Source organism: Spermophilus citellus (assembly GCF_964194105.1).
Source record: "Spermophilus citellus genome assembly, chromosome: 9".
Taxonomy (NCBI): domain Eukaryota; kingdom Metazoa; phylum Chordata; class Mammalia; order Rodentia; family Sciuridae; genus Spermophilus; species Spermophilus citellus.
The window spans coordinates 120,175,837-120,189,438 of NC_138191.1; the positions used below are offsets into that span (position 1 = coordinate 120,175,837).

The 13,602-nt window shown below is 51.2% G+C and overlaps 1 protein-coding gene and 1 pseudogene across 2 annotated transcripts in view; both read left to right on the top strand.

Annotated features, from left to right (window-relative positions):
* SLC9A1 (solute carrier family 9 member A1) overlaps nucleotides 1–4,749 on the top strand; it is a 56,895-nt gene extending 52,146 nt beyond the window's left edge. Inside the window, exons 7-12 of the mRNA XM_081308020.1 lie at nucleotides 331–401; nucleotides 525–698; nucleotides 953–1,067; nucleotides 1,249–1,350; nucleotides 2,142–2,214; nucleotides 2,961–4,749. Coding sequence (XP_081164146.1) covers nucleotides 331–401; nucleotides 525–698; nucleotides 953–1,067; nucleotides 1,249–1,350; nucleotides 2,142–2,214; nucleotides 2,961–3,298 — 873 coding nt within the window. The 3' untranslated portion in view covers nucleotides 3,299–4,749. The remainder of the gene's footprint in view (nucleotides 1–330; nucleotides 402–524; nucleotides 699–952; nucleotides 1,068–1,248; nucleotides 1,351–2,141; nucleotides 2,215–2,960) is intronic.
* Nucleotides 4,750–7,220: 2,471 nt separating this feature from the next.
* LOC308655571 (vasodilator-stimulated phosphoprotein-like) lies at nucleotides 7,221–12,694 on the top strand (annotated as a pseudogene). The gene is made up of 2 exons: nucleotides 7,221–7,255; nucleotides 11,535–12,694. The product of its transcript is annotated as a vasodilator-stimulated phosphoprotein-like (transcript).
* Nucleotides 12,695–13,602: the final 908 nt, after the last annotated feature.

A 13,602-nucleotide genomic window follows, 5' to 3' on the forward strand; every position in this document is an offset into this window, starting at 1 on the left:
GGGGCTACCTGTCAGAGTTCAGCCATAGGGAAAGTGTGGTGTGAGTGGCTGGAAGCCATCTCTGCCTCTAGTTGAAACCTGCTGTAGGTGTTGGGTTCAGGTGGGTCCAGGAAGGGGCTTGGCAGACTCCAGGAGTAAGGGTTTGCAGTAGATACCCAGGCCACTGGACTTCAGGATGTGGGTGGTGGTTGCCACCTCCTGGCTGCTCCTGGAACTACAGGCTGTGCTGAGCAGGGCTGCAAGCAGGGTGGAAAGTGGGGGCCTGGTCAGAGGTCTGGGTAGGGAAGGAGCCCAGTAGTAAGGCTTGACCTGGCCCTGGGCCTGTTTCAGTTCCTGGACCACCTTCTGACAGGCATTGAGGACATCTGTGGCCACTACGGCCACCACCACTGGAAGGACAAGTAGGTGACAGACTTTGGTGGGTGGGGGAGGGGCGGGAAGGGGCAGGCAAGGGTCTCCCGGGGCCTGGGCATCTCCCCATGCCCAAGAGCTGGCTTCATCCATCTCCCTCCTCCTCTCATCAGGCTCAACCGATTTAATAAGAAGTATGTGAAGAAGTGTCTGATCGCTGGTGAGCGCTCCAAGGAGCCCCAGCTCATTGCCTTCTACCACAAGATGGAGATGAAACAGGCCATCGAGCTGGTGGAAAGTGGGGGCATGGGCAAGATCCCCTCTGCTGTCTCCACCGTCTCCATGCAGTGAGTGCCAATGGCTCATCTGGGCATTGTCTATCCCCACACACTGACCCATCTTGCCCAGCCTGGGGCAACCAACTGGTGGGAGTGGTGCTCTGCTGCCAGTCAGGGAGGGTGTGAGATCTTCAGGGCCTCACCAAGAGCCTGAGACTTTGGCCACCCACCCAGGCCATCCCCAGCATGATCTGCTTCTGGCCCAGCCCAGTAGAATCTAGGGTCACAAGAATGGGGTCCTCATGTATGCTCTGTTGTCCCAGGAACATCCACCCCAAGTCCCTGCCTGCTGAGCGCATCCTGCCAGCATTGTCCAAGGACAAGGAGGAGGAGATTCGCAAAATCCTGAGGAACAACCTGCAGAAGACCAGGCAGCGGGTGAAGGCCTGCCCCAGCTGGGAAGCCCAGCCCGCAGTCTCCTCTGCAGCCTTCCCCTGCATGTGCCTTGGCACCCTCTCCAGAGTTTCTGCCCAGCCTCCTGCACTGTCCTGCATGTAGCCAGAGCCTCCCTAACCCTGGACATCCAGGGGGCCTGCCCTAACGTCAGTTCCTCCTACAGCTGCGGTCCTACAACAGACACACATTGGTAGCTGACCCCTATGAGGAGGCCTGGAACCAGATGCTGCTCCGGAGACAGAAGGCCCGGCAGCTGGAGCAGAAGGTATGCACCCGATGAAACTGGTCCCACTGCCTCCCTCAGGGAATCTGGGTTCTTCCTGTACCCACAACTCTAGTGCTTCACCAGATCCCTCCAAAGAAATATTCCTATTCTAGAAACTAAGAGGAGTTTGAGGGGGTTTGTTGCTGGTGTCAGGGTTTGAGCTTTATCCCAGGGGAGTGATATGTGGAGGGCATAAGGGTGGCCTGAGTTAGGGCCATGGCAGGAGAGAGAGAGAGGAGTGGGTAGGTTTAAAGGACACTAAGGAAGCCAGTGCAGTGATGCACACCTGTAATCCCAGCAATTCCGGAGGCTGAGGTAGGAGGATCGTAAGTTCAAGACCAGCCTCAGCAACTTAGCAAGACTGCCTCAAAATAAAAGGGCTGGGGGTGTAGCTCAGTGGTAAAGTGCCCCTGGGTTTAATCTCCAGTCCCCTGTTTTTTGGGGAAAAAAAAAAGGATACTGAGGAAGTACAACTAATAAGACTTGGTTACCAGTTGGAGGTGGAGCCAAAGTTCAGTTGTGACATGTCAAATTTAAGATGCCTGGGAGCCAGCCAGGGCCCAGGTGTTCCCTTTCAAGTTGACTTTTTGGTCTGGAACCTCAGGGGCAGGAGTATTTAAGGCTTCCCAGGGGGATCACCTAGGGGAATAAGCCCCCAAGAGCCCCCAGAGTGCCAATGTGGGTCCTAGTGCAAGCACAGGAAGGAGCCTCATGAGGAACCACCAGCCTAGGTGCCATCCGGCTCCCTCCTGCCCAGCTGCCCAGCTTACCCTGACTGCTCTCTCTGTCAGATCAACAACTATCTGACGGTGCCGGCCCACAAGCTGGACTCGCCCACCATGTCACGGGCCCGCATCGGCTCAGGTAAGGGCCTGGAGAGAGGCCTTCAGCTGGTCGCTTTGCACTATCACCTCCTGATGCTGAGGTTCCAGCAGGAACAGGCATCTGGGAGCCAGTTGGGAGGAGAGGCTTCCTCCTCGCTGACCTCGCCTCTTTCCAAGCCATCAGTTATGTCTACATCAGGCGGGGCTAGGGATGGATGGAGCAGGCAGGATGGCCCTACTTTTATTCGCAAACACAGAGATGCTCCAGGGGCCACTCACAGTGAGGACTGTGACAAGAGCTGGAGCAGATCCAGGCCTTGAGCCCATATGGCGGAAGAGGGCAGAACTCTTTATAGGCCTAGGCCTCTGGGACAGGCCATGACTTGGGAGGGAGGCTTAATTCTTGACCTGTGGAGAAACACCTATGGGAGACCCTGATCTAAAAGAACAGTTTGAGGGAAGAGAAGCTGGGGATGGAACTGTCAATCAGCCTGTATAGAATTCTGAGGCAACAGGACGGCTGTACTCATGGGGGCTCTGGGAGTTACTAACTCAGGCTGGGGGAGCCCTTCTTGCAGTGCAGCACATGCTGGGCAGGGCAGAGGGGCAGAACCAGAGTGCCAATGTGGGTCCCAGTGCAAGCATAGGAAAGCGCCTCATGAGGAACCACCAGCCTCGGGTACCATCCGGCTCCCTCCTGCCCAGCTGCCCAGCTTACCCTGACTGCTCTCTCTGTCAGATCAGCAACTCTCTGATGGTGCCTTGTATCTTGCTCTTGGTTCCCAGACCCACTGGCCTACGAGCCAAAGGCCGACTTGCCTGTCATCACCATCGATCCTGCCTCCCCACAGTCTCCTGAGTCTGTGGACCTGGTGAATGAAGAGCTGAAGGGCAAGATCTTGGGGCTGAACCGGGATCCAGCAAGGTTGACTGAGGAGGATGAGGATGAGGACGGGGTCATTATGATGCGGACCAAAGAGCCTTCATCCCCAGGCACTGATGATGTCTTCACCCCTGGGCCAAGTGACAGTCCCAACTCCCAGAGGATACAGCGCTGCCTTAGTGACCCAGGCCCCCACCCTGAGCCTGGGGAGGGGGAGCCCTTCATCCCCAAGGGGCAGTAGCACCAGGGCCAGGGGCAGCGCCCATCCCACAGACTCTCCCACCAGAGCAGGGCTGGGGGAGCTGAGGGCTCCCCTCACCCTTCCTGACCTGGATTGGCCTTGCCCCTCCCCCCGCCGCATGGCAGCTGGGCCCACAGCCCCCACAGCAGCACAGCTTCCCCCTGCCTCCTGGGAAGCGTCCTCCTCCCATTGGAACTGTCTTCCCAATCATTTGGCAGAACTGCTGGGTGGTGAGGCAGGCCCTGTCCCTTCTCCAGATCCAGGCTCCCCCATACCCAGACCAGGACCATAAGGCCACTAGTCTCCCAGGCCACAAGGCTCCTCTCTCCACTGCATCACCTCCTTCAGACAAATCTTCATTTCTAACCAAAAAGCCTCTGGCTCCACTGTGGTTCTACCCAGGAAAGGAAGGAGCTGAGGCCTCCCTTGCCCTTGTCCAGGCCCTCCTTTATCAGGAAATGCCAGGGCATAGACATGTGGCTGGGGGAGTGATCAACAGTCCCACCCTACTCCTGCCAGCCATGTCACCCTGGCCCGCCACCTGAACTGTCCTTACTCAGAACTGCAGGCTGGGGGAAGGTCTGAGCTTCTCTGACTGGAGCTGACGCGCTTTGGAGTCATCTGATGGGGACCATTAGGCTTTCTGGGGCTGCCGCCTAGGGAGGAACTGTCTAGGATTTCAGAAAGTGCTGCCATTTTTTGTTGTTTGTTCACACTTCCACACACCATTCTATTTGCACAGAGGTACTCCTTTTTTTAGAGCATCTGAAAACCCCTGGACAGTCAGGGCCCCTCTCACCCCTCCTCCTGCTCCAGAGAGTCCCCCTTCATATTCCCATGTCTCTCCCACACTCCCCAAACCTGTCTCATGCCTGCTGGGCTCTTGACTCTCACCCAAGGTTCTGATTTTAGATGTGGCCCCAACCATGACCCTATCATGATTCTCACAGGCGTGGGGCCTCCTGGTGCCTGTCTTGCTCTTGGCCTGTCCCCAGGAACCCCTCCTTCATATGTCCACCCAGCTTGCTGTGAAGTCCAGCCTGGGGAGAAGGTCTCCCCTGAAGTTCTCCCACCTGGTTGGGGCTGCTGGGATAGACAGTCCTGGGCCCCCAGAGGCCTTTGCTCATAGGCACATATTCCCTAGCCCCCACTGCCACCATGACTGGGCCCAGGTCTATGGGTGTCTGCACTCCCACTGGGCACTCCCTCCCCCAGGATTGTGCAATAGTCAGAGCACCCTCTCCCAGGGGACAGGGCCATGGGTGCTCGGCCCATCTGTCCATCTCCTCTCCATGCAAGTGCTGTCTGGGGCAGGAGTCACCATGCAAAATGACATCGACAACCATATACAAAGCCACCACAGCTGCTGCAGCTCTGCCGCCTGTATAGAAGAAACTGAACCTTTTTCATATTCTAATAAATCAATGTGAGTTTTTGATAAGAGTCCAGGGCTGCTTCCTGGGGGTGAGGGATTTCAGGAGAGAGGAGGACCTAAGGTACTTGGCTCAAAGGCTGGCACAGAAGTGCTTAGCCACCATCAGCTGCTGGTGTGGTCATTTCTATGTGCCAGGCACCGAGATACAGCAGCATGAGCAGGATGTGCTTGCCCTTGGGTGGCCTCGGCCTAGCATGGAGGAGCAGCGCTCATCAACATTGACACAGCCGTGGAAAATCCCAGTGCGTGTGGCATGAATAAAAGGCTGGGGAGGGGTGGATGAAGAGGACTCTCCCGATTATGTGACATCCTAGAAGATTGATGCAGGCACCAATGTAACCAGGTGGAGAAGGTCTTGGGGAGGTTCCAGTTGTTCTAATTGAGAGCTGCATATGCAATAGCTGAGGTCTGGGAAATGCTCATGCAGCGGGGTCAGAGTAACAGCAGAGGAAGGATAGGCCCTGTAGTCCATGGTTATGGCCTAGTCCTTAAACTAGGAAAGTCACTGAAGCCCTGTGTTCTTACCTGTGAAATGGGGGACAGTGACCCCTGAATGACATGTGCTCAGCTGCAGGTAAATAGCTCAGCCAAGGTTGGATTCCTGAGGTGCATTTATAAGAACTGACCACCAGAGGGCAGTGGGGCCTTGGCCCACACCCCAGATCCCCTTAAGACAGACCTGAGCTGTCCAGAAAAGATGGTGACCTAGCCTGGAGCAGGAGCTAGTGTAACTTACAAAGTCCAAAGTACGCAGTGCCAAAAGAACTGTAGAGAGGGACCACACTGCATTTTTGTACTGATGTCCTAGCAGGAAATGGATGGCACACTCAAAGGGTGTGGGCAGGATTATGGGAATCTACCAGGGATGGGACCCAGTGGGGTTCCCTACAGGAAACTGTGACAACCCCTAGAGATGAAAGGGCAAGAGGAGGAACTGAAATTCTGGAAGGAGTGAGAGGTGTGCTCAGCAAGAACTGTGGCTGCAGGGAGCAGAACACAGCCCCTGCCAGAGGAGAACCAGGGAGCACCTGTTCTGACTTCTTTGCTCCTCATGGTGCCCCCAATGGCCAAATCCAATGGAAAACAGGAGAGGAGAGCCTGAGTGAGTGAATTTGGATGGGAAACAGGATATCCAAGCAGAGTCATCCCTGTGTCCCTCAACATCGACCCTTGTCCTTTGGGTTAAAAAACTTCAGTTCCTGTTGCTTTATAGTTATAGAATTTCTGTTTAACATTTAAAAAAAAAGTTTTAGAAATCAATTGATGTACAACATTGTGAATGTACTAAATGCAATTTAACTATTCACTTTAAAGCAGTTGATTTTATATAAATTTCACTTCAATTTTTCTTTAATGGAAGGAAGAAAAAAGACCCTCACCACCAAGAGAGGAAACAAAAATTTTCACCACCATCATATCTTGTCATCTTTCAGTCATACTCACTTGGAGACTAAACATATTAGTTGTCAGCATGGCTCTTTAGAACAACAGAGGCACAAATAACAACAGAGAATTGTAATGGCTCCCATTTTGGTAGTTAGTCTTGGGGTCTAAGACAATAGTCCCAACATCCTGCTACCCGCTTCCTTGTCCCTCTTACCAGCGCTGTGGCTGGCTGGAATTTTTATCTAGTGGGGTATCCAAAACCTTTTTTGGTGGGGCAAGGGCCTCACATATGCTTGGCAAAATCCCCAGCCCTGTCCTAAAGCTTTGTTCCTACATAGCTGAGCTTCTTACAGCTCTGATGTCAATTGGGCTGCCAAGTTTCCCACTAACATCATTATTAGAGGCTTCTGGTGAATCTCCTGAATCCAGTCATAGTCTTTTTGTCCCCTCTGCTTGCCGGATTATGTAGCAGGAACTTGTTTTCCTTCTGGTAATCCAAACTAATCACCCTATTTGGCGCAGTTGACTTGCCTCTTGGCCTTTTGGTTAAGCAACTGGCCAAGCTCACTCCCAACTTGAACCATACTTGTGTTCCCTGGAAGCACCCCACATTCAGGCATTAAGGACTCCAGACCCTCTGAACCACAAAGTCAAGGGGATAAAAAGCAAAAACCCCTCCAGTAAATGAGTTGGAATGATAGAAGGGACACTCCTGTATCCACCCCTGGGTCCCTGGGCCTATCATTTGAGCTGTGGGAGGGGAAGCCATACCTTGGCTGCTGACTTAAAGGATGTGCTGCCTCCATCATCAACCCAGCCTCACAGCCTGCTGCCCCCCAGCTGGTGCCCTAACCCTGCTGTGCACCACTACGCCCGGCAACAGGGCACATCGTTCAGGGTTCATCATAAGACCAGTGCAGTCCGTGGCTGAGACCGTTGCTGGACGTCCTTCACCATAAAATGAAGGTAGGCGGGCAGTGTGTGGGATGGCAGAGTGATGAGTGAGATGTGCTATGGAATCCAGAAGGGAGGGTGCTGGCAGAAGCACCGAGGCGGGAAGGCAAGTCCAGATTGGGAACACACATTTATTACCACGAAGTAATGCATAACGACTCCTTCATGAAGGAGGGGAAGGCGTCAGTTATCCGCCGCCTCATAGGTGGCTGGCTGTTCCCTCTAGGCCAGTGTTTCTCAGTTGTTTTGATCTTAGGAACCCTTCACACTCAGAAATTATTGAGGCTCCTAAGGTGTTTTGTGGGGACTCTATGTATCAATTATGCTGAATTAGAACTTAAAGTCAAGTTTAAAATAGTAATTTATTTAAGTGAATAAACAGGTTAATATAATAAATATAACATTTTTCATGAAAAATAACTTTCAAAACAAGAATGATGAGATGAGGGACATTATTTGACAGAGTCTGGCTTAATGGCAAATAACAAAATTCTTAATTCTTCAGCATTTCATCTGTATATCTGGAAGATTCATATATATATATATATATATATATATATATATATACACACACACACACACACACACACACGTTTATATGTTTATATATATGTAAATATTCATATAATTGAATAAAGATTCATATAATTGGCACTGGAATTTGAACTTAGGGACACTTTTTCCACTAAACTATATCCCCAGTCCTTTAGAAGTTGCTGAGAGTTTCTAAATTGCTGAGGTTGGCCTCCAACTTGTGATCCTCCTGCCTCAGCTTCCAGAGTGACAGGGATTACACATGTGTGCCATTGCACACTTTTACTATACAATTTTTTTTTTTTTTTGTATCAGGGATTGAATTCAGGGGCACTCGCCTACTGAGCCACATCCCATCCCCCGCTTTGTTGGCATTTTATTTAGAGACAGGGTCTCACTGAGTTGCTTAGCATCTCGCTGTTGCTGAAGCTGGCTTTGAATTCGTAATCCTCCTGCCTCAGCTTCTTGAGCTGCTAGGATTACAGGCATGCACTCCCGTGCCTGGCCTACTATATACTCTTGAAAGAATGGCAGTGAAAAAGGCAAATGATGTCTTACTATATATGAAATCAGAATTGACTTCACAGAACTGAAGAGACTTGGGAACCCCAGGGAAGAGAGTACCTTACAGGAAACTTAGTCTGGCCTTTTGCTGTTGACGACTGGGACACAGCATTGCCCGCTTGCCAGGTCAGATTTGATGAGGGAAATGTGTTGAGTCTCTGTGTATTATCCCTGCTATCAAATGAGCACAACCTTGGAAGTCAGATGTCTGAACCGGTCTTATTGGTCTAAAATCAAGGTGCCAGCGAGTCTGCATTCCTTTCTGGAGGCTCTAGTGGAGATCTGTTTTCCTGCCCTTTCCTGCTTCCAGAGGGGCCCCGCCATCCTTAAAGTCAACTGTGGCTGGTCAAGTGTTCACCTCACATTTCTCTCACACTGGCTCATCTGCTTCCTTCTTCCTAATTTTAAAACCTTTCAATTACATTGGGTTCACTCAGATAATTCAGGCTTATCTCCCTTTTAAGTCAGCTGATTAGCAACCTTAATTCCATCCGCCACCTGAGTTCACACTTTGTCATATAGCATGTAATATATTTGCAGGTTCCAAGGATTAGAGTATGAACATTTGGTAGGAAAGCTCTTATTCTACCTACCATGCCATGCATAGCTTCTGTCCCTGCCACCATGGCTTCTGTGAATGTGGGCTCATTGAGGAAGAACCAGGGTAGCCAGGGAAAGAAGTTGATCTCTTTCTGCAGGATAGAGCGTCTTGTCCATCCAATTACAGAGAGCCTCCCCCATATAAGATGCCCTCTCAGAGCATCCAGTAGGTTAAAAATAGCTCCACCACTTACACCTGTGTCAAGCAGTCCATCCATGACCTCCCCCAGCACCTCCTCCTCATCAATCTCAGCCTTGTGGCTTTCAAGCCCCTGACCAGCCAGCTAAGTTGTTAGCCACTGCTCATAAATCAGTGCAGATCTGTACGTTGGATCGTCTCTCCTTCTACAAGAAGTGGGTCATCCACATGGTCAGCGATCTGCCACCAGGAAGCTCTCCCCTCAATCCCGTCCTTCAGGGGCACCCCGAGTGTGCCTGTGAAGCAGCGGCTGTCTGCTAGCTTGCCATGCAGACTCATTTGGAAATCTTGTCTATGCTTTTCCTTTGTGCTAACAGGTCATAGCAATTTCACCAAGTGTGGACTGAGGGAAGATCAGCGAAGCAATCAGAGGAAGCACCAGGGGGATTTGAATCACCTGCTCTTGCAATTTCCTTGTGCCTTCCGGACCTGCTCAGACCCGATCTCATCTACACTATGTAATAACAGAGTGCCACCATGTGTGTCCAACGTTATGATAAGGTGGGGCACAGTATCTCCAGTTCTGGCCGCACGGGTCACTTGGTGTCCCACAGTCAGGCATTCTGTCTCTACCACATCCAGTGTGAGCTAGGAGCTGTTTTTAAAATGGAGAATAGTTGTTGGCAGGAGAGGGCACAATTTAATCCAAAACCCTAAGGTTTTGTGCCGTGGGTCTTGGATTGGAGCTTGTCCATATGGCATCGTTTTCTGCCATGGTCACTTCCCAGTGATAACACTCACATGACAGGGCAGCGTGCACTGAAGCCTGCACCTGCTTCAGAGCCTTCTCTTGCTCCAGGACTCACTCAGAACTTACAGTCTTATGTGTTTTCCAGTAAATGGCTAAAACAACACAGCCGAATGTGCCATATGTTGCCTCAAAAATCCAAAGTCCCATCTTTTGCCTTTCTTTTATAGTGGGAAGTATAAGGTTCAACAACTTGTCTCTCATTTTTAAAAAGTATCTATTTATTTATATGTGGTGCTGAGAATCGAACCCAGTGCCTCACACATGCTAGGCAAGCTCTCCACCACCAAACCACAACCCCAGCCCTTGTCTCTCATTTTTGAAGACAGATCCTAACATGTCTGGATCCCCTAGAAACCATATCCCCTAGAAACTTCATTGATATGGAAACCCCCAAATTTTTTTGTAGGATTTATCCCCCTTCGTTTGGCAAACATGTTTTTACAAAATTATTTATAATTTCTTGTTCACTTGGCCCAATTAACCATCACATCATCAGTGTAACTGGCTAGCATACTGTTTTTAACTGTGTCAACATAAGCAATGACCTTTGGGCTATACTGTGATAGACACTGGGAGAGTAGTCAAAGCCCTGAGATCAGAGTAAAGGTCACTGCTGTCCCTGTATTTATAACTACCTTTACTTTGTGGAATGGAAAGGAGAGCCTTTGGGGATGGAAGATGCACACAAACCCAGGGATGGGCTGACTTGTTCCAGTAAAAATTCCTCATCTGGGAGCATGGCTGCAACTGGCAGCATTACTAACTCTCCAGTCATCTGCCACCATCCCAAGGCCAGCTGGTTTTGACATCAGTCAAATAGGTGAGTTACACTAGATCAGGTTAGGAAGGACTGTCTCTACCTTTTGGATATTTAATGGCAGCTCTAATATCTGAAATTATACTAGGGATGCATATTGCCTTTGGCTTGATATTTTGATGGTAAATTCAGTGACTTCCATTTGGCGCTTTCCAATGAAGGTCAGTTTTTAACCCTCACTGTGAGGCAGGAAATCAGTGGGGATTTGGCCACTTAATATCCAGACACGGGGTAGGTCTGTGGTCCCAGTTTATGCACTCAGGCTGAGACTTGACCTTCATAAGCCGCCTCTAACTGGTGGGCCATGTGGAGTCTCCAGAGATTATCATCAGTTCAGAGCCAGAATTTTCCTCTTTCACAAGGAGACTACAGGCCTTGCTGGAGGAGACAGGGGGAATTCACAGTGCCCACTTATGGCAGCCTTGCCGAGTCCTTCCTCAAAGACCCCCCTCAGCCAAGGAATTTGGAAAACTGGGTAATAGGTAGTGACCCCCCATCAGGAAAACTTCAACCAGGTTCCTGCCCACCAGATCTAGTAGAGTTTTTCCACTTATTTAAGTTAAAAAAAAAAATTAGATGCTATGCCTCCCACCCCCTAGCATTCTAGGGACCCATGATCAATTAGTCTTCACACGGATCCAAATGGATCAAAAACACCGATCAGGTGGAATTGTGGAAAGAAATGTAGCCAAGAGAATTTAAGGACATTGTAAGAGTAACATTGCAGCCGCTGCCGGCTGCAGGGAGACGGGCAGGGGAGGTGATGCCGCACCCACTTTCTGCCTCAGGGATCCCCTCCCCCCAATCAAACTACCATAGGGAAGGGGCACCTGAGGACCCACCCGAACGCGGTCCTCGTTCCCCCCGAAGCCAGGCTGTATGGGGCAGAACCCTGGGGGAGACGGAGCAGAACCTGGGGCCAACCCGAACCCCTGAAGTTCCATCCAGGGGCGCCCCTGGAACACCCTGACCGTGGGCGCGCCGCCACCCGCCGAGCAACCAAAGCGAGACGGTTATCTGTTCCAGCAGGCTACTGTGATGCTTTGTGACGATGGCAACGAGCGGTGGCTACCTGCCAGCACGGGTCCCCAGGCTTCAGCCGTGTCCAGATCTACCTCAACCCCGCGGCCAATTCCTTTCAGGTTGTCGGAGGAAGGCAAGATGCAGCCCGGCCAGCAGGTGGTCAGCAACTGTGCCATCGTCAGGGGCGTCAAGTACAATCAGGCCACCCCCAACTTCCATCAGTGGCGAGACGCCCGCCAGGTCTGGGGCCTCAACTTCAGCATCAAAGAAGACGTGGTGCAGCGGGCTGCCGGCAGGGCCAGTGCTCTACAGGCCTTGGAAGGAGACGGGCCTCCGGCACCCCCAGCACCCCCAGCACCCCCAGCACCCCCAGCACTCCCAGCACCCTCAGCACCCTCAGCACCCCTTGCCTGGGCACGCTCCACCAGGGAAGAGGTGGAGCAGCAGAAAAGGCAGTGGCCCAGCCAGCCTCCCTGTCCTCCCGGTCCTTCCGCACCCCCAGGATTGCCCTCCTCAGGGGTCCTGGCTTCAAGGCATGGAGTAGGGGGAGGCACATCTCCTGCGACCCCTCTCTCTGCAGCACAAGGACGGAATGGTGGAGACGGAGGAGCCCCTGGCTTGGCTGCAGCCATTTGGGGAGCCAAACTTAGGAAAGTCAACAAGCAGGAGGAGACCTCAGGAAGACCGCTGGCCCCCAAAGCTGAGAACAGTCGAAGCACCGGTCCAGGGTTCGTGGAGGAGATGGCTGCCTTGCTGGCCCAGAGAAGGAAAGCCACACAGATTAGAGGGAAACCCAAGGAAGAATCTGCCAGTCAGGAGGAGCCAGGGGCCAGAGGCCCAGCCCAGAGTGAACCTGTGCCAAGACCATGGGAGAAGAACAGCACAGCCTTGCTGAGGATGAAGTCCTCATCTTCTAGGACTGCTTCCAAGGCCCAGCCCTCCAGCCATGGGGAAGAGTCAGACCTGGAGAGGGTGAAAAGGGAGCTTCTGGAAGAGGTGAGGAAGGAGTTACAGAAGGTTAAAGAGGAGATAATTGAAGCCTTTGTCCAGGAGCTGAGGAATTGGGGTTCTCCCTGACCACAGGAACCCCCAAACCCCGTTCCTTTTTTCCATACTCCCCGCCTGTCACCCTGCCTCTTCTTGACATGGAATTGAAGACTACACAGGAATTCTTCTTCTCCCCTCCTGGTCCCACCTAGAAAATTTCAAGGGGGTGTAGTTTCCCTGGTGCCCTGCCCTCATCCATGCTGGCTTATTGAGTAGCTGGGGAGACCCCCACCCTTTGCTCCCTTTGGTCTCTCCCATCTGCTGTCCCTTTGGGGCTGGTTCCTCTTCCGGGGATGTACCAATGAATCCCATAGTAAGGGAGGAAGGAAAGAGGGAATTTCACATTCCCTTGTTCTGGATTCACTTTCACGCCTAATGTCTTCGAATTTTTCTGTTTTCATTTTTAAGAAAAAGTATATGTATATATACACATATATTTAGTTGGGTTTGGGAGAAAGGGAAAATTTTTTTCCTCTTTGCTTTTCATAAAATGGGGTGTGGAAATGTTTAATTGCTATATTCCCAGGCTAGCCCATTTGGGGCAGCTGTTTAAGGGTGGATGTCTCACCAGGCTGGGGTACTTCCCCCCACCCCAGGGAACTACCTGCCTGCCCTCTGGCTCCTTCCCTTTTCTATGAGGAATTAAGATGCTGTAACTTTCTGAAACCTCAATTTGTTTTTTGTTTTTTGTTTTTTTAATTAGGGCAAGTTTGGGGGTCTGGACCATTTTTACTCCTGGGGAGAAAGGGAGGGAGAAGGAGAGGAAGGGGAGGAATCTCCCCCTTCACCTCCAGCTTCTTAGAATGGGCCCTTGCAGAATAAATCTGCAGTTTTTATTTTTAAAAAAATAACAATAACAATAACAAAATACTGATCACTATTCCTTCCCTGGGCTTTATTATCAAAAGTCCCTTGTCCCTGGCTCATTGTTGTCAGCTGGTTTCTACCACCACAGGATCTTTTTCTCATTAGGGGCAGAAAACCAAGAAGCCAA